Source organism: Thamnophis sirtalis, unplaced genomic scaffold (genome assembly GCF_051295495.1).
Source record: "Thamnophis sirtalis isolate CommonGarterSnake01/CBP01778 unplaced genomic scaffold, rThaSir2_p1.2 scaffold_8, whole genome shotgun sequence".
Taxonomy (NCBI): domain Eukaryota; kingdom Metazoa; phylum Chordata; class Lepidosauria; order Squamata; family Natricidae; genus Thamnophis; species Thamnophis sirtalis.
In genome coordinates this window covers 80,165,936-80,185,755 of record NW_028261388.1, presented here as the reverse complement: position 1 = coordinate 80,185,755, position 19,820 = coordinate 80,165,936, and the positions used below count along the sequence as shown (strand labels likewise).

The 19,820-nt window shown below is 43.8% G+C and overlaps 1 protein-coding gene across 2 annotated transcripts in view; it reads right to left on the bottom strand.

Moving 5' to 3' along the window:
- Window positions 1–19,820, bottom strand: part of TRIO (trio Rho guanine nucleotide exchange factor) — a 279,954-nt gene that overhangs the window by 169,814 nt on the left and 90,320 nt on the right. For both annotated transcript variants that reach the window (XM_087721977.1, XM_087721979.1), the window contains exons 3-5: window positions 11,071–11,185; window positions 8,999–9,191; window positions 3,240–3,752 (exon numbers count right to left, since the gene is read on the bottom strand). In XM_087721977.1, the coding sequence (XP_087578103.1) occupies window positions 3,240–3,752; window positions 8,999–9,191; window positions 11,071–11,185 (821 nt within the window). The remainder of the gene's footprint in view (window positions 1–3,239; window positions 3,753–8,998; window positions 9,192–11,070; window positions 11,186–19,820) is intronic.

Below are 19,820 nucleotides of genomic sequence, written 5' to 3'. Positions count from 1 at the left end.
GGCGCAGTGGTTAGAGTGCGGTACTGCAGGCTACTTCAGCTGACTGCTAGCTGCAGGTTCAGTTCAAATCTCTCCAGCTCAAGACTGACTCAGCTTTTTAATCCTTCTAAAATCGGTAAAATGAAGACCCAGATTGTTGGGGGCGGTTTCACCACAAAACCGCGTTCAACTAAACCACGTTCTTATAGCAATAGCAATAGCAGTAGACTTATATACCGCTTCATAGGCCTTTCAGGCCTCTCTAAGCGGTTTACAGAGAGTCAGCATATTGCCCCCAACAATCTGGGTCCTCATTTTACCCACCTCGGAAGGATGGAAGGCTGAGTCAACCCTGAGCCGGTGAGATTTGAACCGCTGACCTGCTGATCTAGCAGTAGCCTGCAGTGCTGCATTTAACCACTGCGCCACCTTGGCTCACGTTCAACGAAACCACGTAGCTGACGTCATCAACAGGGCGATAACAGCACGGAGACAGAAGCATGCTGTAAACGCTAAACCTAAAATTAACCCCTAAACCTAAACCTAACCCCCCCAACCCTTAACCTAACCCTAAACCTAACCCTTAACCTAACCCTTAACCTAACCCTAAACCTAACCCTTAACCCTAACCCTTAACCTAACCCTAAACCTAACCCTAAACCTAACCCTAAACCTAACCCTTACCTTAAGTTGAATCGGCTTGCTTTCAAAGCGCTATTTAAAGCGCCCTTCTTTCTCCGTGCTCACTGTTGTCGCCCTGTTGATGACGTCAGCGACGCGGTTTAATCGGGCGCGGCTTAGTCGAGCGCGGTTTTGTCGTGCCACGGTTGGGGGCAATATGTTGACATTTGTAAACGGCTTAGAGAGTGCTGTAAAGCACTATGAGGTGGTATATAAGTGCTATTGCTATTTGAAGACTGAAATTAAAATAAGACGGTATGGCTATGCAGCCTATGTCCTTTATTTAATTTCTACTTATATAGAAGCTTCAAAAAGCTATTTCAACAGAAGAGAACGGCGTATAACTGTCTTGAGAGTTTTGTAAAATTTTAGCTGTTTATAAAATGTACAGTTAGAAGCTTGCTGGGTCTCCTGGAAAAGCCCCCTGTGGAAGAAAGAACTTTAGAGATGTTGATTTTCAGCCCAGGAAAAAAAAATGGCAGGAATCCCCAAAAAAAGGAACAGGCTACATTAATAGTAGTGAACTGATTATGATTTCATTGGGCTGTTTGCTCTGTGTTGGTTCCTAATTGCAAACCAAGCTTGAAGCCAACCTTGGCTGAGAACAGCATGTACATATGTGTATGGGTAATAAGATATCTCACTCAAATCCCAGTGTTTCAATTAATTTGCCTAAATCATCAAATTACCTAGGTTAAAGTGATTTATAAGAACAATAAAAATAAATATTACTCCAGTATCTTATGCTTTTTCCTAAGTCTTGTTTTTTAGATATAGCAAGTTCTTGAAGCGTGATTTATTCTGAATTGTGCAAAGGATTGGTATCCGAATTACCATCAATCAAGGGTGTATAATAATAAAAAAGGGGAAGGATAAAAATAAATAAACATTTAATTAAAAAACTGCTGGATTATAAAAAAAAAAGAAAAATTAAGGAATCTGAAAATTAGAGGCCAAAATTACACTTAACTCTTTTTCTTTAAGTATGTATGCATATATCTATGGCTTTCTCAGTCTGTGTGTATATCATAATTTACAACTTGCCTTCCTTAAATTGGTATCCGGTTGTACTAAAAGAATCCCACATATCTGGTGGGCATCAGCTTGGAAAGGGCTGCTTCAGATCAATAATAATAACTTAATGGGGCCTCTGCCATATCATAATTTGCTAGGAAAGCCACCTCTTCTTCCTGAAGCATTAATCATCACATACTTCCTAGGCCTGAATAGCCAGGAGAACAGATGAATCATAAAAACCTACGTTTCAAAAGGGGGAAAATGCAGGGTGCATTCCACAGAACCAACGTTGTTTAATACTTCAGTTGGTCCAGAATGCAGCCGCGTGAGCGATAGTGGGAGTACCTAGGTACACCCACATTACACCTATCCTCCGCGAGCTGCACTGGCTTCCCATTGGTCTCCGGACACGTTTCAAGGTGCTAGTCGTTACTTTTAAAGCCCTACATGGTATCGGACCTGGCTACCTGAGAGACCGCCTCCTGCCATTTACCTCCCAGAGACCAATAAGATCACACAGATTAGGCCTCCTCCGGATTCCATCTGCCGGTCAATGTCGGCTGGCGACTCCCCGAGGGAGGGCCTTCTCTGTAGCTGCTCCGGCCCTATGGAACGATCTCCCTGTGGAGATCCGGACCCTTACTACCCTTCCAGCCTTCCAGTGGCGCAGAGCCAAGGTGGCGCAGTGGTTAAATGCAGCACTGCAGGCTACTGCTAGATCAGCAGGTCAGCGGTTCAAATCTCACCGGCTCAGGGTTGACTCAGCCTTCCATCCTTCCGAGGTGGGTAAAATGAGGACCCAGATTGTTGGGGGCAATATGCTGACTCTCTGTAAACCGCTTAGAGAGGCCTGAAAGGCCTATGAAGCGGTATATAAGTCTACTGCTATTGCTTCCGCAAAGCAGTTAAGACCTGGCTGTTCCGGCAGGCCTGGGGCTGTTGATTTATCCAGCCCCATCCTAAGCTACATGAATGTTGTGTAATTTTAATGTCTGTAATTTTTAATTTTTATATGTCCCCCCCTCCCCGTTTTTATCTGTAAGCCGCCCTGAGTCTCTCGAGAGTGGGCACCATACAAATCCTAATAAATTGAAAATAAATCGAAAAATATGTATGGCCCAATGGTTCCACCACAAAACCGTGGTCGACTAAAGCGCGCTCGACGAAACCGCGTACCTGACGTCATCACAGCGCGACGAAAAAAGCACGCTGTGAGCGGTAAAGCTAAAATTAACGCGTAAACCTAAACCTAACCCCCCGAAACCTAACCCTAACCCTTAACCTAACCCTAAACCTAACCCTTAACCTAACCCTAAACCTAACCCTAAACCTAACGCTAACCCTTAACCTAACCCTAACCCTAAACCTAACCCTTACCTTAATATGAATCGGCTTGCTTTAAAAGCGCTTTTTAAAGCGCCCTTTTTTCTCCGCGGTCGTATTTGTCGCGCTGCTGATGACGTCAGGTACGCGCTTTAATCGGGCGCGCTTTAGCGGACCGCGGTTTTGTCGTGCCACGTGGCCCAATCCCCTAAACTCAGCTCATAAAATTTTACATTTACCTTCTCTGCATCCTGCTCAAAAAGTCTGAGCTGAAAGCATTGGTCTAGTTTCAATTTCCGTACGTGCCACATCTGATGCAGATGCTGTCGTGTTGAGTGCAGCCGGTCCAGCATAGTCGATACTTTCGGCAAGAGGTTCTGCAGATCCGCGTTTCCAGAGCCAGAGTTCTTTTTGGGGAAAGTCTCGCTGCTCTGTATCCTCTGCAGTAGCTTCTGCCCTTCCAAGTCCAGGTCCTCAATGGGGGCTTTGATGACTTTTTTCTTCAATTGAGAATGCTCCTCTATCATACTCCGGGCTGCCTCTAAGTCCTGAGGCAAATCCTTTTTGGCCAATATATCCTGCAGCTCCTCCAGCCGAGAGAGCATATGAGTGGCATTGCTGATATAATCCTCAAAGGCAACCCTGATTTCTATCCATTCTTCATGGTTATATTCCAAACAGCCGTCAAATTCGTGAGTTAACTGAGAAGGATCGACAACTTTGGTAAGGCCTTCAAGAGACACCATGTTTGTCTGAAAAGCAAGGATTAAATTGTTAGCTAGGCGACATGGTCTATTTTTTTCTTTTTATAAAATACTTTTTTTTTATTTTCCATTTTCATAACGTATAAATCACGTGTATACTACTACATAGCCAACATCATATTGTATTAATTAATAATTACATCAGTTCACCTTGCCATCAACTCCCGGGGAAAAAAAAAACTAAAAAAGATAAAAAACAGTTATTGGCTCTTCTGCTCTCCGTACACCATATTTATACCTTATCCAACACTTTCTTCTGCCTCTCTCCTCCCCCTCCCTACCTCCTTTCTTCCCTCCATCATCCTTTTCTACTCTACTTCCCCTTCCTTTCTCCTTCTCCTCTCTCTTCATTCCACTCCTCCTTATCCTCATCTTCCCCCCTTACCCTCTCTCCTATCCCTCTCTTCCTGTCTTTCTTCTCTCCTCTGTTTCCCACTCTTCCTCTCATTCACTTGGTGTATTTCAGCTTCTGAGCAAACTTCATTCTGTGTTGATGGTATTTATGCTTCCATATCAATATACTTAACATGTCTTAGTTTTAAAGAAAAAATAAGAGAAGACAGTATAAATGTGCAATCATATTACTTTAAAATCTAACACCCCTCGTCAAGCCTAATGTAATTTTTTTAAAATCAAGTGATCTCTTAGGCCCATGATGGAGAACTTACGGCACGCATGCCATTGGTGGCACACGGAGCCATATCTGCCGGCACGTGAGCCATCAGCTCCAGCGCGCATGCGTGTGCCAGCCAGCTGATTTTTGGCCTTCCAGAGGCCAGTAGTGAGTTGTTCCTGGATGCACGCCATCGAAGAGCTACTAGGCATCAGGAACAATTACGCAATTACAGGAGGTGATTGTACTCAGCTGGTAGTCATTAGGCTACTTGTGCACACGCCCCTCTTTGCAGAAGTCAACGCAGGATTGAATGTCAGAAGACATTACTGTGAGCTTGGCAGGCTGGATTGCTGCCAAGCCTTATCTGTGTTTATTGCTGTCTGTCTGAATTGCTGCCAATGTCCTTATCTGTTTGTTCTGCTTGGCTTTCAGCCACCGAGGTTTTGGTGTCTTGCTATTAAAGTACATTCCAGTTAAGCTTGTCTCTGCATTCTTTACTGGATGGAGGAGGGGGTCAGAACACTTATGTATATATGTATGTATATGTATAGTGGCATAAAATCTAATGATGACGACGATGGTGATAAAAACATTCCCCCTTTGAAACTAACACAAATTAATGCAAAGTACTAAACTCATATGTGGAGTCAACTACAATTCCCAGTAGTCAAGATTACAACGTCTTCTTAAATTATAAATATTTAATTTTGCTTCCTGAAAATCTATGGATGGATCCTGACAGTTCCCTCTCGAGAGGGAGAACTGAGACCACAGTGGGCAGAATCCTGACACATAATCTTATTAATTTCATGGATGAGACAAGGCTCCCTCTTGTGTTGATCTTAAAATCCAAGATGGTTCGCTGATAACTTCCTCTTCTGGTGAATTTTAACACTATACCAGAACCAACACCCATACTGGGTTTATATATTTTGTAATTGTTCCCCCACAGCTTGTATCATGCAATTAATTACATGAACTAGGAAACCTCATTTCAATGTTCAACTAAAAGTCAGAATTTGAAGCCAAAATTTGGATTTTTAATTCCATGCAAAGAAGGCTAATATAGCAAGGTACAAAATAAAATAATCTGAGGTGTCTCCAATTCAGATTTACAAATTCCACTATACTTGTTGCAAAAGCCCAAGAAATAAATTAATCCAAGCTGGAGTGATCACAAAAGCAGGGAATAAGGCCATGCCAAGAAACTCTACTTTCAATACTGAATATGCCAATTGGCCCTTCTCCCTTGGCATGGCCTTTATCTAATGCACAAATGTGCACAGGGAAGCATTACAACTTGTAGAGAAGCATCTGTGTGTATTCACAACAGAGCACAGGATATAATCTGGCTCAGCATTTTATAACCATTATATAAGCCCCCCCCCCAAAAGGCAAGGGGTGTGTAAAGTTTATCTTTCTTTCTCTCTGACTCTTCAGAGCACACAAAATGATGATGGTGCAAACCAGCAGCCTATCAATACATACTGTATCTTTCGATGTATAAGATGCACTTCTCTCCCGCAACAGTGAGCGGAAATGTCTTTGCATCTTATAGAGCATTTGTTGCCGAAGCCCCGTCCAGCCCCCCCCCCCCCCCTTTGGCCTTTGCCTCCCAGCTATTTGCCTCCTTGCAGCAAACAGCCTGGTCAGCTTCAGCACAGCCGGATTTAGCACAAGCAGCTGATTGGTGGTTGGATCTGCCTCCCGGAATACCGCTTATCAGCTGTTCCAGGCTGCGGGGATCGCCACCATCCATTGCCGCTGCGGCCTATTGCCGCCTCCGCGCACCCCATTTTCAGTCCATTCCAGGTGGCAGTGATAGACGGAGATGGGTGACGACAGCGGTGGTGGGCAGTGGCGATCTCCGCATCCTGAAACAGCTGATAGGTGATATTCCAGGAGGCAGATCCAAACACCAATCAGCTGCTTGTGCTAAATCAGGCTGTGCTGAAGCTGACCAGGCGGTTTGCTGTTTGCTGCAAGGAGGCAAATTGCTGGGAAGCAGAGGCAGATTTTTTTCCCCTTGTTTTCCTCCGCAAAAGCTAAGTGCTTCTTCTCGTCTGGAGCATCTTACCGATAGGTAAGGACTTTAGAGATATTCTGCTTCAAAACTCTAGGCCCAAACAACAGTTCCCACCACACGCCATCCTCAAACAAGTAGCAAAGGAGAGCTCTGGCTCCCTTGTAGGCATCTAGGTGCAATTCAAGATGCTAGCTTTCATCTTTGAAGCCCTGCATGGCAGGGAGCGGCTTACTTGTGGACTGCCTACCCCAAGGGCCAGCAGACTGCGGCTCTGGAGCCGCATGTGGCTCTTTCCTCCCTCTGCTGCGGCTCCATCACCGGTCGGTGCCACAATTTTGAGAGGAGCCTCCGGTTTGGGGGGCGGGGGCGGGGAGAGAAGCACAGTGCGCCAGGAGAAGACTCTATGGCAAGGGGAGGGTTTTCCAGTGGTCTCCACAATTGATAGGGCTTTCGGTTATGACAGGTAGAGGAAAAAGTACGCCGCGCTAGGAAGAGACTCTATGGTGGGGGGGAACTGAACTTCCAGTCAGCTCCAGAATTGAACAGGGAGCTTCCGCCTAGGACCTTCGTGGCTCTCGGTGTTTTCTTTTCTGTGGGAAACGGGTCGTCCAAATGGCTCTTTGAGTGTTTAAGTTTGCCGACCCCTGGCGTATCCCTTGTGGTTGATGCCTGTCCCACCCGCTCTGGGAGAGTGGATATGAGCCACTCTGCTTTGCTGACATGGTGTAAATGAGGAGGAGATGCCAATGCAACCAAAATCACTGCACAGTAAGAATATTCAATGTAGTGTGGAGGAAGGCATAGGCTGGGCTGTCACAAGCACTACTCTTGCTTCTTATATTTCTAATCCTGGGAAAGCATATTCATATATTCAATATAAAACATATATTCTAATAATGGGGAAACATATTCAGAGACTACATGTTACTAACTGCTACTTGTTAGTCTGCTTGCTGTGAAATATTTCTTCTGCAGAAACCGGTTATCCCTACTACAAGCTCATTTCACCAGGCCCATTAAAAAAAGGCCCATCTATCAGTAGCAGCAATGCCTGAGATATTCTGCACTATTCCATCCCCCAAAGCATTCCGCAATATGCAGTGGGACAAGATTACTGTCTCCTGGCCAAAGTCCTAGAGACTCATCATTTGGCATCAGAAGATTTGCTTCCTAACACCAAGCCAATACTTAGTGCCACTGATTCAAATACAGGAGGAGCCTGGAAAATAACAAAAATGCAACCATATATTGAGACTATAAGGAACTTACTTTTTTTATATTCTGATACAGTCTGCCTTCAGATGGCTTTTAAATAAAATCCTAATAGAAGCAGGAAGGAGCTTGATAGGTTCAGGGTCTGCATTCCTGCACTTCTCGTTAGATTAGTATTTCAAGATACCGGTGGAGTAGACTCTGCAGTCCTCAGGGATAGCAAGGGGATAGGAAGCATGGATGTGGATGATGGGAATGAGTTCCAAAATAGACAATGCTGGCTGGTTGGATACTAGCCAAAAGTTGCAGCCTATTACTAGACCTAAGAGATAAACTAGCTATTTTGGGTCCTATGAATGGTGAATCTTTCACCTATACCCTTCATGGTATTGGACCTGGGTACTTGAGAGACCGCCTTCTGCCAATTACCTCCCACAGACCCGTCAGATCTCACAGAGTCGGCCTCCTCCGTGTTCCGTCCACCAGCCAATGCCATCTGGCTACTACCCGGGGGAGGGCCTTCTCTGTTGCAGCTCCGGCCCTTTGGAATGAACTCCCCGCAGAGATTCGGACCCTCACCTCTCTCCAGGCCTTCCGAAAAGCCGTTAAAACCTGGCTGTGCCGGCAGGCCTGGGGTTGATGAGTTCCCCTCCCCTCTCGACTTGTATGGCCGTATGACTCTTGTGTATTTTAATTATATGTATTGTGTTTGTATCCCCTTTCCCCTTTTGAGTTGTTCGCCGCCCTGAGTCCCTCCCGGAGAAGGGCGGCATACAAATAAATTAAATCTGAATCTGAAATCTGAAATATTGGTGTGCGTAACTTCCTAAAACCTAGTTTCAGAAACTAAGGAAATATACTGTCTTGTCCAAAGGATACTTCAGAACTGGGGATAGAAGACCTACTGCCTACATTAATTAGAGTAATAAATTAAGAAGATTGTAAGGCTGTTATGAGAGTATATGAGTTAGGAAGGATTATACCAAGTTGCTTAAAGCTGCTAACATTCTTCCATGTTTGAATAGCCGACTTAACAGCATGGTTCCTCATTAGGCAAATACATCCAGCCAAGTTGGGTCATGACCGCCATTTATGTGTTTTCTGGTTTATTCTTCTATCGCAGAAGGAGGTATGTATTTAATGACTGCTTAGAAGACGAAGCAATGCTGCATCTTTTCCACACACTTTTTACTCTAAATATCGCTAAGTTGCTCTGTAATTTCCTTCCATGGTCCAGCAATGCAGGTTTTCGTTTTAAACAAATGCAGGTGTTAAATATATAAATGTCTGGAAAGGAGGCTCAAAAGGCAGGTTTCCCCTTTGGCTGGGGGTAGCCAACACTGTAAAAAAACAAATCCCACATTTGTTTCAATACATTACCTCAAATTCAAACTTGGAGCTGCCAAAGTTGGTCCGCTGTTTCTGCCAAAAGTTATCTGGCTTGATTATCAGTGCAACGTGAATGCAACAGGGAAAGGATTCCTGTAGGATCTTCAAAAGTGGCTTAATAGAGTCCCATTTTGATCCGCGCATATCTACAATGACTGTGAAACCTCGCTTGCACACCTCTTCACTAGAAAAGAAATAAAACAGCAATTAAAAAAAGGCAAGCTGTTATTACAGGTATAAAATGGACAATTCGCCTGCCAATTCTGTTTACATTTTCATCTAGCTACCTAGGAGGAGTTTCACCTGTGGAAATATTGCCTCAAGCCAGAATTTTCTTAAAACTTAAGATTTCTATCCAGGTTGATTAAGATTGGCGGGCAATCTTAACCATGTTCTGGCTATGTATAAAAGCCTGTCCTACTCTCCTCTGGCTTCACTTCCTGTCACACATCAGTTTGTCGTTTCCATTTGCTCCCTCAATAATTTACGAAGCAGACTTGGCTCTTCTAATCAGATACTTGGCAGTGCCTAGAATTTAACCTGGCACTGAAACTTCTGAAAAGTTCTGCAAATCATAACAAAAAGCAGTCATCCCAAAAGTGAACAATTTCAGAGAATCACCCTTGCAGTATCATGCTTAATAACAATAGACTTATATACCACTTTACGTGCCCCGTCAAAACCGCACTCAACTAAGCCACGCCCGATTAAACCGCGTCGCTGATGTCATCAACAGGGTGACAACAGCCAGCGCGGAGAAAGAAGGGCGCTTTAAATAGCGCTTTGAAAGCAAGCCGACTCAACTTAAGGTAAGGGTTAGGTTTAGGGTTAGCTTTAGGGTTAGGTTAAGGGTTAGGATTAGGTTTAGGATTAGGTTAAGGGTTAAGTTTAGGGTTAGGGTTAGGTTTAGGGTTAAGTTAAGGCTTAGGTTTAGGGTTAGGTTTAGGATTAGGTTTAGGGGGTTAGGTTTAGGTTTAGGGGTTAATTTTAGGTTTAGGGTTTACAGCGTGCTTCTGTCTCCGCGCTGTTGTTGCCCTGTTGATGGCGTCAGCTACGCGGTTTAGTCGAGCGTGGTTTTGTGGTGGAACCCCACTTTACAGCCCTCTCTAAGCAGTTTACAGAGTCAGAATATCGCCCCCAACAATTTGGGTCCTCATGTTACCCACTTCAGAAGGATGGGAGACTGAGTCAACCTTTAATTAATATCATTTCTAGGGGTTTTCACGGCAACCAATAATTAGAGGATCACAAGGTGATCTTCAAGCCTTCATCTATTAAGATGTGAAGTTAGGGGAAGGATGCTTTTCATTATTGGTGTTTGTGAAATACCTAAGTGAAGTGCTTGGGTAAAATCACAGCAATACCCCTTAGGCGCAGGGTACCTGCGAGACCACCTACTGCCACCAGTAGCCTCCCACCGTCCAGTGCGATCCCACAGAGTTGGCCTCCTCAGGGTGCTATCGGCCAGACAGTGTCGGCTAGCGACCCCCAGGGGGAGACCCTTCTCTGTGGGAGCGCCTTCCCTCTGGAATGAGCTGCCCCCGGAGCTTCACATAATCCCCGACCTCCGGTCCTTTTGACGCGCCCTAAAAAGTTGGCTTTTCCAGCAAGCCAGCCTGGCCTAAACAAAACAAAATAAATTATTGATCACTGTTAATTTTAATTCGAATTGTTTTTTTTAAAAAATGTTATTGTCTATTCTAATTGGGTTTGTTTGGGATATTCTATTTAATTTGTTTTTTAACTTTTGTATTATGTGTTTCTGTTGTACGCCGCCCTGAGTCCTTTGGAGAAGGGCGGCATATAAATCTAATAAACCTAAACCTTAAAGCTAATTTTGACAAAAGTATTTTCTCCCTGATATTTACTTGCCAGGACAAGCTCTCCTTGCAGTAACATAATTACAAACAATTGTATAACATAGAATACAAAATTGACAGAATGAAAGAATAAAGTACATTTGTCCGGTCGTATAGCCTCAAAATATAGGCCCCTTTAAATGATTTTGTTTTGCTGCGGTGACACACAGCTTCCAAGCCATAATACACAAAAGATGCCCTTACCTAGGGATACAGGCAAGGTACGAAATCAGCCGTCTAAGATCCTCTTGTCGTATTCTGTCATGATTGCTTCGAGCTGGAAACGTTAGAATGGGGCCTCCGCGCTTATCTCTTCCACCTGAAAAAGAAACACACTGAATGCCCGCTGCAGACTGTGCCGTACACTGAAGATAAAAACCTCTTTCCTAAGAATTCGGGCAAGATTGTATTTCAACAGAAAGGCACCCCTGTACCGTGTATGTTATGTTCTCAGTTAAAAGGCACAACACTAGGGGGAGATGTGGGTAAGAAAGTTCTTTTTACGGCTGCAGAAATTACGTTGAATATACTGGAAGTGTTTTATATGTATCTTGTGTATCCATTTGCACCCTGCATCTTGTCAAAAGCCCTGCAAAGGGCTTCGAAGAAATCATATCTCTGCAACAATGACTGAAGGTGAGGTTAGAAAGAACAGTGTTTTAGTCAATACGTAACTATTTTCATGGGGAAAACCCATGTCCTACAATTCTTCTGTCTGTTGTATTCTTTGTTGTGCGTTTTAGGGTGGGAGCTCTTTTGCAGGGAGGAAAAAGGAACTGAACCATGTTTTATTTAGACAGCTCCATAAAATATTGGACATACTCTAATGCTGCCTAAAGTGGTTCCACCACAAATGCGCGAATAACAAAAGCGCGCCTGACTAAACCGCGGTGACAAAACTGCGCCGACGAATGAGCGCTGAAGCGCGCCGACAACAGCGCGCTGTAACCCTAATCCTAAACCAAACCCTAAACCTAACCCTAAACCTTACATCGCGCTTCTGTCAGCGCGCTTTTGTCGGCGCGCTTTTGACATCGCGGTTTTAGCGCCGCGGTTTTGTCGGCACGCTTTTGACGTCCGCGCATTTGTCGGGTCACGGCCTAAAGTACTATCACATCTAAGAAACCAACGTTCTCCCCTATGACTTAAGGGTTGAGAAGGGTGTATTAAATTTCTTTTTGATGTCAATTTTGAAAGCCAACACAGAGAAGATAGTGTTCTCCTTTCCAAGTTGTTTACAATTTCTGGTGGTCTTATAACAAGAATCATACCCATTCCCAAATCTTCTAAGCTTCCAAGCTTTAAAGATACTGTATGCCTTTGTACCATTCTCTCAACTTCTGAAAGGTCACACATCCCATTTGTCTTTTTCATTTGCTCCCTCAATAATTTACGAAGCAGACTTGGCTCTTCTAGTCAGATACTAGCAGTGCCTAGAATTTAACCTGGCACTGAAACTTCTGAAAAGTTCTGCAAATCGTAACAAAAAGCAGTCATCCCAAAAGTGAACAATTTCAGAGAATCACTCTTGCGGTATCATGCTTAATAACAATAGACTTATATACCACTTTACAGGGCTTTACAGCCCCCTCTAAGCAGTTTAGAGTGTCAGAATATCGCCCCCAACAATTTGGGTCCTCATTTTACCCACTTCGGAAGGATGGGAGGCTGATGATTTGCAATCATTTGCCGACTTCCCCCATTGGAACTGGCAGCGAAGGTTTCAAATAGTGATGATGATGATGTGTCCATTATAAGTGTGGGTTGGTTGCAAGTGTCTGGATTGTGATCATGTGACTGTCAGGTTGCTATGATGGCCACAACTTTGAGGACCAGCTAGAAGTCTACTTGTTCAGCATTGCTAATTTTGAATGGTTGTTGAACAGTTGTTAACTGAGGACCATGTGCACCACAATATTCCCTCTTACAATATTGCCTTTTGCGTTCTACAAATCAGGTAGACTAATTCATTGTGAAGTAAGGCTCAGAAGATTTTAGTTTCATCTTGTTAATAATTAAATCTTGCAACCTAAACAAATTATTAAATCTCCAGTGAGCACATTTCTTAAGTGTTTTTTTTCTTCTGCATAGAAATAAACAGCAAAAGAAAAGAAAAGAAAATCTGGGCTTATTTTTGTTCTGCATTTACTCCAAGTATTCAGTATATTAAGTATTTTGCATGATCCCTTGGGAATGGTTTATTGCTGTTTGTTTCAGCCTAAAGATATTTATGCAATGCATCTAGAACTCCCGTCCCGCTTTTAGAGGTAGGGAACCAGGAGATACAAGCCACTTTGAAATCTGTGTTAAACAGCCAGCATAATAATACTATTTATAGTCCAGAACCACCAGTCCATCTCACTTTTGAATCCTGTAAAATCTTTTAATTTAATCTAATTTAAATTCTTTATTGGGCCACACGTAGTTAATTAATTTAATTTAACTTAATTTATAAAATGTATATGCCGCCCAATCCCGAAGGACTCCGGGTGGCTAACAACAAAGAGAAAAAAAAGGGGGAAAGAACCAGTTTAAAATTGCAACACCACATACATTCATTCTAATCGGGGCTGGACCTCAACAGTGAGATCAACAGCCCCCAGGCCTGCCGGAACAGCCAGGTTTTTACAGCTTTCCTGAAGGCCATGAGAGTGGGTATGGTCCGGATCTCTGGGGGTAGCTGATTCCAAAGAGTCGGAGCAGCCACAGAGAAGGCTCTCCTCCCGGGGCCCGCCAGCCAACACTGTCTGGCTGACGACATCTGAAGGAGGCCCAATCTGTGGGATCTTACTGGCCGCTGGGAGGTATGTGGCAGTAGGCGGTCTCGCAGATAGGCTGGCCCTAAGCCATGTAGGGCTTTAAAGGTAATAACCAACACCTTGAATTGCGTCCGGAGACCAATTGGTAGCCAGTGCAGCTCATGCACCTTGCAATTAAGTGTGACAGCCACAAACAGAGATTTCAAGTACTAATCTGAATCATTTATACAGCTCATGAGAGTTGAAAGAAATGCATCTAGATTATTTCAGTAGCCTACATAACACCTCTGTTAGGAAAGGTTCCCATGTTGCAGATTTGAATGGATGAGGGCCAGTTTCAATGTCATGTTTATTTAGACTTATGGTTAAGTATGAATGCATCTGCTTGCTACTGCCAATTCTTCCTTCTCTCTCCCACCCGCACTTCCAACCAATGTGACTAGCAAACAGCCATATTTGGGTAATGTACTCCTTTAGTGTACGATGCAGGACATATATTACTTCCAGACTCAATCAGCCAGAGAACATAACCATAAATAAATCTACCACAGGCCATAACTATATTGTCTGGTTGGCTGAGACTGCGCATAGTGTAGGTCTTACTCTCAAGACATATATTACACCAACTTTTTACAATCTGTGTGCCTTCCAGATGTATGGACTAATTCCTCCAATTCCCTTTGGCTGAGCTGTCACCCAAACATCTGGAGAGTGAAGAAAGCTAGGGAAAACTGTAGTAAGCCTTACACCTGGGAGGAGAAATCAGCCACTGTCATAAGACGTGTTCCATGCTTAATCATAAGCCTAAGTAAATACAATGTGCAAATACAGTCAAAGAACCTCTTCATGCCAGGTAAATGTTAAGTATGAAGGCGGCACTTATTTATTGCTTCTAGTGAACCACAATTCACGCACCTTCCTTAACGTTGGCCAGCATCCTATTTTTCTGTGATTTAATTTGGATACGTTACACCTATCCTCCGCGAGCTGCACTGGCTACCGATCGGTCTCCGGATACACTTCAAAGTGCTAGTCGTAACTTATAAAGCCCTTCAGGGTATTGGACCTGGGTACTTGAGAGACCGCCTGCTGCCAATTACCTCCCATAGACCTGTTAGATCGCACAGGGTCGGCCTCCTCCGGGTTCCGTCCACCAGCCAATGCCACCAGGCTACCACCCGGGGGAGGGCCTTCTCTGTAGCAGCACCGGCCCTTTGGAATGAACTCCCTGCGGAGATTCAGACCCTCACCTCGCTCCAGGCCTTCCGGAAAGCCGTCAAAACCTGGCTGTGCGGCAGGCCTGGGGTTGATGAGTTCCCCTCCCCTCTCGACTTGTATGGCTATATGATTCTTGTGTATTTTAATTACGTGTGTTGTGTTTATGTCCCCTTTCCCCCTTCTGAGTTGTTCGCCGCCCTGAGTCCCTCCCGGAGAAGGGCGGTATACAAATAAACTAAATCTTAATCTTAATCATATTTTACCAAAAAAAGTGGCCTGATCAGAATTAAAGCTTCTCTGCATACACATTGCCTAAACCTCTTCCATTATCTGTGCCGTCCATTTTGTGATCCTCCCATGAAGTTGCCAGGTGTTCATGTGCAAGTGTATATGGTCACTCATGCTCTCGTCAACTCTAGGCTTGATTACTGTAATGCGCTTTACTTGGGGCTGCCCCTGAAGAGTGTTCGGAGACTACAATTGGTTCAGAATGCAGCCCCGCGAGCGATATCGGGTGTACCTAGGTACACCCATGTTACACCTATCCTCTGCGAGCTGCACTGGCTTCCCATCGGTCTCCGAATGTGCTTCAAGGTGCTGGTCGTTACCTTTAAAGCCCTACATGGCTTAGGACCTGGATACCTACGGGACCGCCTCCTGCCACATACCTCCCAACGACCTATAAGTTCCCACAGTTTGGGCCTCCTTCAGGTACCGTCGACCGGGCAATGCCGGTTGGCAACTACTCGGGGGAGGTCTTTCTCTGTAGCTGCTCCGGCCCTGTGGAATGATCTCTCCGCAGAGATCCGGACCCTTCTCACTCTCTCGGCCTTCCGTAAGGCCACTAAAACCTGGCTGTTCCGGCAGGCCTGGGGCTGTTGACCCCAAAATATGGTCCAGCCCCACTTGGAATGGAGTGCATGGTGTGATATTAAGTCTATCTTTTCTTTCTTTCTATTCTTTTTGATTTATATTGCATTGTTAGCCGCCCGGAGTCCTGCAGGATTGGGCGGCATACAAATGCTATTAAACTTTGAAACTTTGAAACTATATTTATGAAAATAGAGCCAACAACAATTGCAATTTGCATCAGATCCACTTTGTGGATCTTCACTTTCCTCCTTTCAGAGGCCAGAAAACGAGGTAGAATGTTAGTAACCGATTAGCTCCCTTTGACAAGGTTTACAGAAGCAAGTTAACTCTAGATTCTGTACATACTGTGTGAGCTAACGCAGACAAGAACTCTTGCAACAGCCACTAAATTCAACCCTGGGAACCAGAGTCTACAGATCAATTAACAAACTTTACATTTTTCATTCTGCAACGTCATACTATTAAGCAAACAGTTACAAGGCAGAACTTATGTTCTTAAGTAACCAATTGTTCAGAGACTTTAAATCAGTGGTTCCCAAACTTTTTCAGTCCACTGCCGCCTTAGTGCTACAAACTGATCCTCAGTGCCCCCCACCCAGTGGTGGAATTCATTTTTTTTACTACCGGTTCTGTGGGCGTGGCTTAGTGGGTGTGGCTGGGGGGTGTCATGTGACCGGGTGGTTTGCACGACGGAAGGAAGATAGTAACAGTAAAATTCAAAACTGTAACAATTAACTGCACATTTATTCAAAATCCAATTTAAAAACCTTTTTAGTTAATGTTAATTCAACAAAAACTGTTGAACATGATCCAGTGATACCAGTTTTCAAAGTCTGATAGTCATTTATCAAGAACCTTAGTAACTAGTAACTTAGTAAACTCAGTAAAATTTAGTAACTACTTCACTGTTCAGTAAATGTGATGGATGGGCTTGATGAAGTGATACCAGTTTCCCAATGTCTGGTTTTAAGCCACTTGGCAGGAGTCTTAAATCACCACGTTCAGTAATCTGGAGTCAATTTCTTTGCTCGGAGAGAAGTTGGAGGACCACACTGAAGCCACGTTCCACCAAATATGATGTTGGAAATGCAACAAGAAGCTTCTTAACCACTGCCCATAATGCAGGATAGCAATCAGAAATTTCCTTCTGTAACCAAAACTCTTGGTACAATTTCTTAAACTTTGGCTTCAGCTCAATGTCATTTTGCAGCTCTATGAGTCGTTCCTCCACTACCCCATCTTCCTCAGTATCTGAAAATGGATTTATCACCCAATCTGGAATTTCCATCAAAAGAAGATCCTGATATCACTCAGACATCTAAGTCTTAGAATGTCAGAGAAACCACTTTAGCTGGATAGTCACATCCCTGCAGTAACTTCATTGTAATTTTCAGTTTTATTAATTTCCACAATATCAACACTAGCTTAGAGCCGAGGTGGCACAGTGGTTAAATGCAGCACTGCAGGCTATTCAGCTGACTGCAGTTCTGCAGTTCAAATGTCACCGGCTCAGGGTTGACTCAGCCTTCCATCCTTCCAAGGTGGGTGAAATGAGGACCCAGATTGTTATTGGGGGCAATATGCTGACTCTGTAAACCGCTTAGAGAGGGCTGAAAACCCTATGAAGCGGTATATAAGTCTAACTGCTATTGCTATTGCTTTGCTACTAACCCCTTCCAAACCATCTGCATAGTCTTTAAGATTTGGTGGTCTAAATATCAAAAACGGTTGACTCACATCACACATCTAAGCAAAACTAAAGTACAATCTATTTTTCCTTTAAAAAAAAAAATCTTAATTTTAAGATTTGTATTACTGTTTTCATCCAGTCCCCATCCAAAAATGGCAAGAAACTCTGGTGTCATTTTTTAAAGCAACCACAGACAGATAATTGCTCATACTTGCCTTAATATTATTGGCCAAATTTCTTATTGGCTATGCTAACCAAGAGGTGCTCTGGTCATTGTTAACCCTGCTGCAAAATTTAGGTGTGCACATATCCACACGTACAAAGGCATACAATATAATCTTATCTCCTTCAGATTGCCAATTATTTTGCACGACACAGACATTCTGCCTTTAAATATGCTTACGTGGTTTCAATGGCTAAACTTCTGCTCCCCGAACCAACTATTCAAAACCAGTAATTCCGCAAGGAGAGAGGATGGGAATGGGGATATTTCAAAAACTAAACACATATCCTAAAAGAAAATCCACCCGACATTGTGTTATGGAATAAATGCCAACTCTTGCCCTCCAAATGTATTGAACTATAGCATCTATTTGCATTAGCCAAGCATGCTGGAACTTAACATGCCAGGTAGAAAACACAGAACAAATTAAACAGGGATATCTTAATTCTAGATAATATGTTCAGAAGTTTTAAAAAAAGTTTTTAAAAAAGAAGAGGAGGAAGATGTGAATGGAGCAATGATGTGTGCAATATTTTTTTTTTAAGAAAAATCTTTGGTTATTTTTACATAAAAGCCCTAAGCGTTGGCATTCAAAGTAACTCTGGAGTATTTAGTTCACAGCAATAGACTCGGTAAACACAAACAACCAATATTCCACCAAAGACTTCATGGAAGATTGATAGCTAATTGTTGAGTATTTCGAAGCTAACCAACAAAATATACCCCCCCCCCCAAAAAAAAACTTATTTGTGAAAGTAAAGTGATAACATGCCTTAAATAATCTTCACACTTCCTTCTCTCCTGTTATGAACTGGTTACATAATCCATGCATATGGAAGTGGGCTAGAATCCATCTCCTGGTTGTATGAATGATGCTGGCTAAGGAATTCTAGGAGTTCACACATCTTAGAGTTGTTGAGATTGAGAAGACTGATTTGTACTAGATCAGTGATGGTGAACCTATGACACGCGTGTCAGTGCTAACACGCGTAGCCATTTGGGGTGACACGCACAGGATTTCATGCGATTCATCCTCGGCTCCTGCACGGCCGCCGAGGATGAAAGAATCTGTGCTGGAGGAACGGGGGGTGGGGCGGGACGTGTGATCTCCCCCGCCCACACTCACTTACTGTATCGCCGCTGCCCCTTTCTGAGCGCAGGGGCTGCTGGTAAGGCATGCGTGCCGGGCACACACACATCATCAGTGCGGCGAGGGAGGACCCGGAGGAGAGGAGCGCGGGAACAGTGCGCGCCTCTCTCCAGTCAGGCCGGCACAGAGAGTCTACTCCTGGGACTGTCGGTTACGACCGCACCACAGCAGGGAACAGCGGAATGCCAACGGGAACTGTGAGCGCCATTATACATTTTTGTAGTTTAAACTATAAATTGCGCAAAATTATGTTTTTGTCGAAGTGACACACAACGCGAGTTATGCTCAATTTTTTGCCGATTTTTGACACACCACGCCAAAAAGGTTGCCCATCACTGTACTAGATTATACCTCCCAACGGCCGATAAGATCTCACAGGATGGGCCTTCTCCGGGTGCCATCGACCGGACAATGCCGGCTGGAGACCCCTCGGGGGAGGGCCTTCTCTGCAGCTGCTCCAGCCCTGTGGAACGATCTACCCGCAGAGATCCGGACCCTTCCCACTCTCTCGGCCTTCCGAAAGGCCATTAAAAGGCCACCAAAACCTGGCTATTCCGGCAGGCCTGGGGCTGTTGACCTCATGAATGAGGTCCAGCCTCACCGAGATTGAGTGTATGATGTGTTGCTTTTTAATCTGTTTTCTCTTTCCCTATTTTTAACTCTTTATCTTTTTAGTCTTGTACTTTGTAAGCCGCCCGGAGTCCTTCGGGATTGGGCGGCATATAAATTCATTAAATTTACAATTTATAATTATTTCTATTTCTATTTTTTTTCCTGAGTAGTTCTGCCTAAAGATTTTGTTGAAAGAAACTGGCAAAACGCTGAGAGTATGAACGTGCATCAGAAGAAATATAATAAATAATTGAAGATATATTCATTGTTACTCAGTTGTCCTAATAATGTACTGCACTGCCGAGATGGCTAAAATATCGGCATATCTTAAAAATCATTCAAATGAGAGATATAAACGAGACTGGAAAAAATGGATTGACTATATACAAAACAAATATGGGACTAAGAAATTCCAGATAGCCTATGCTT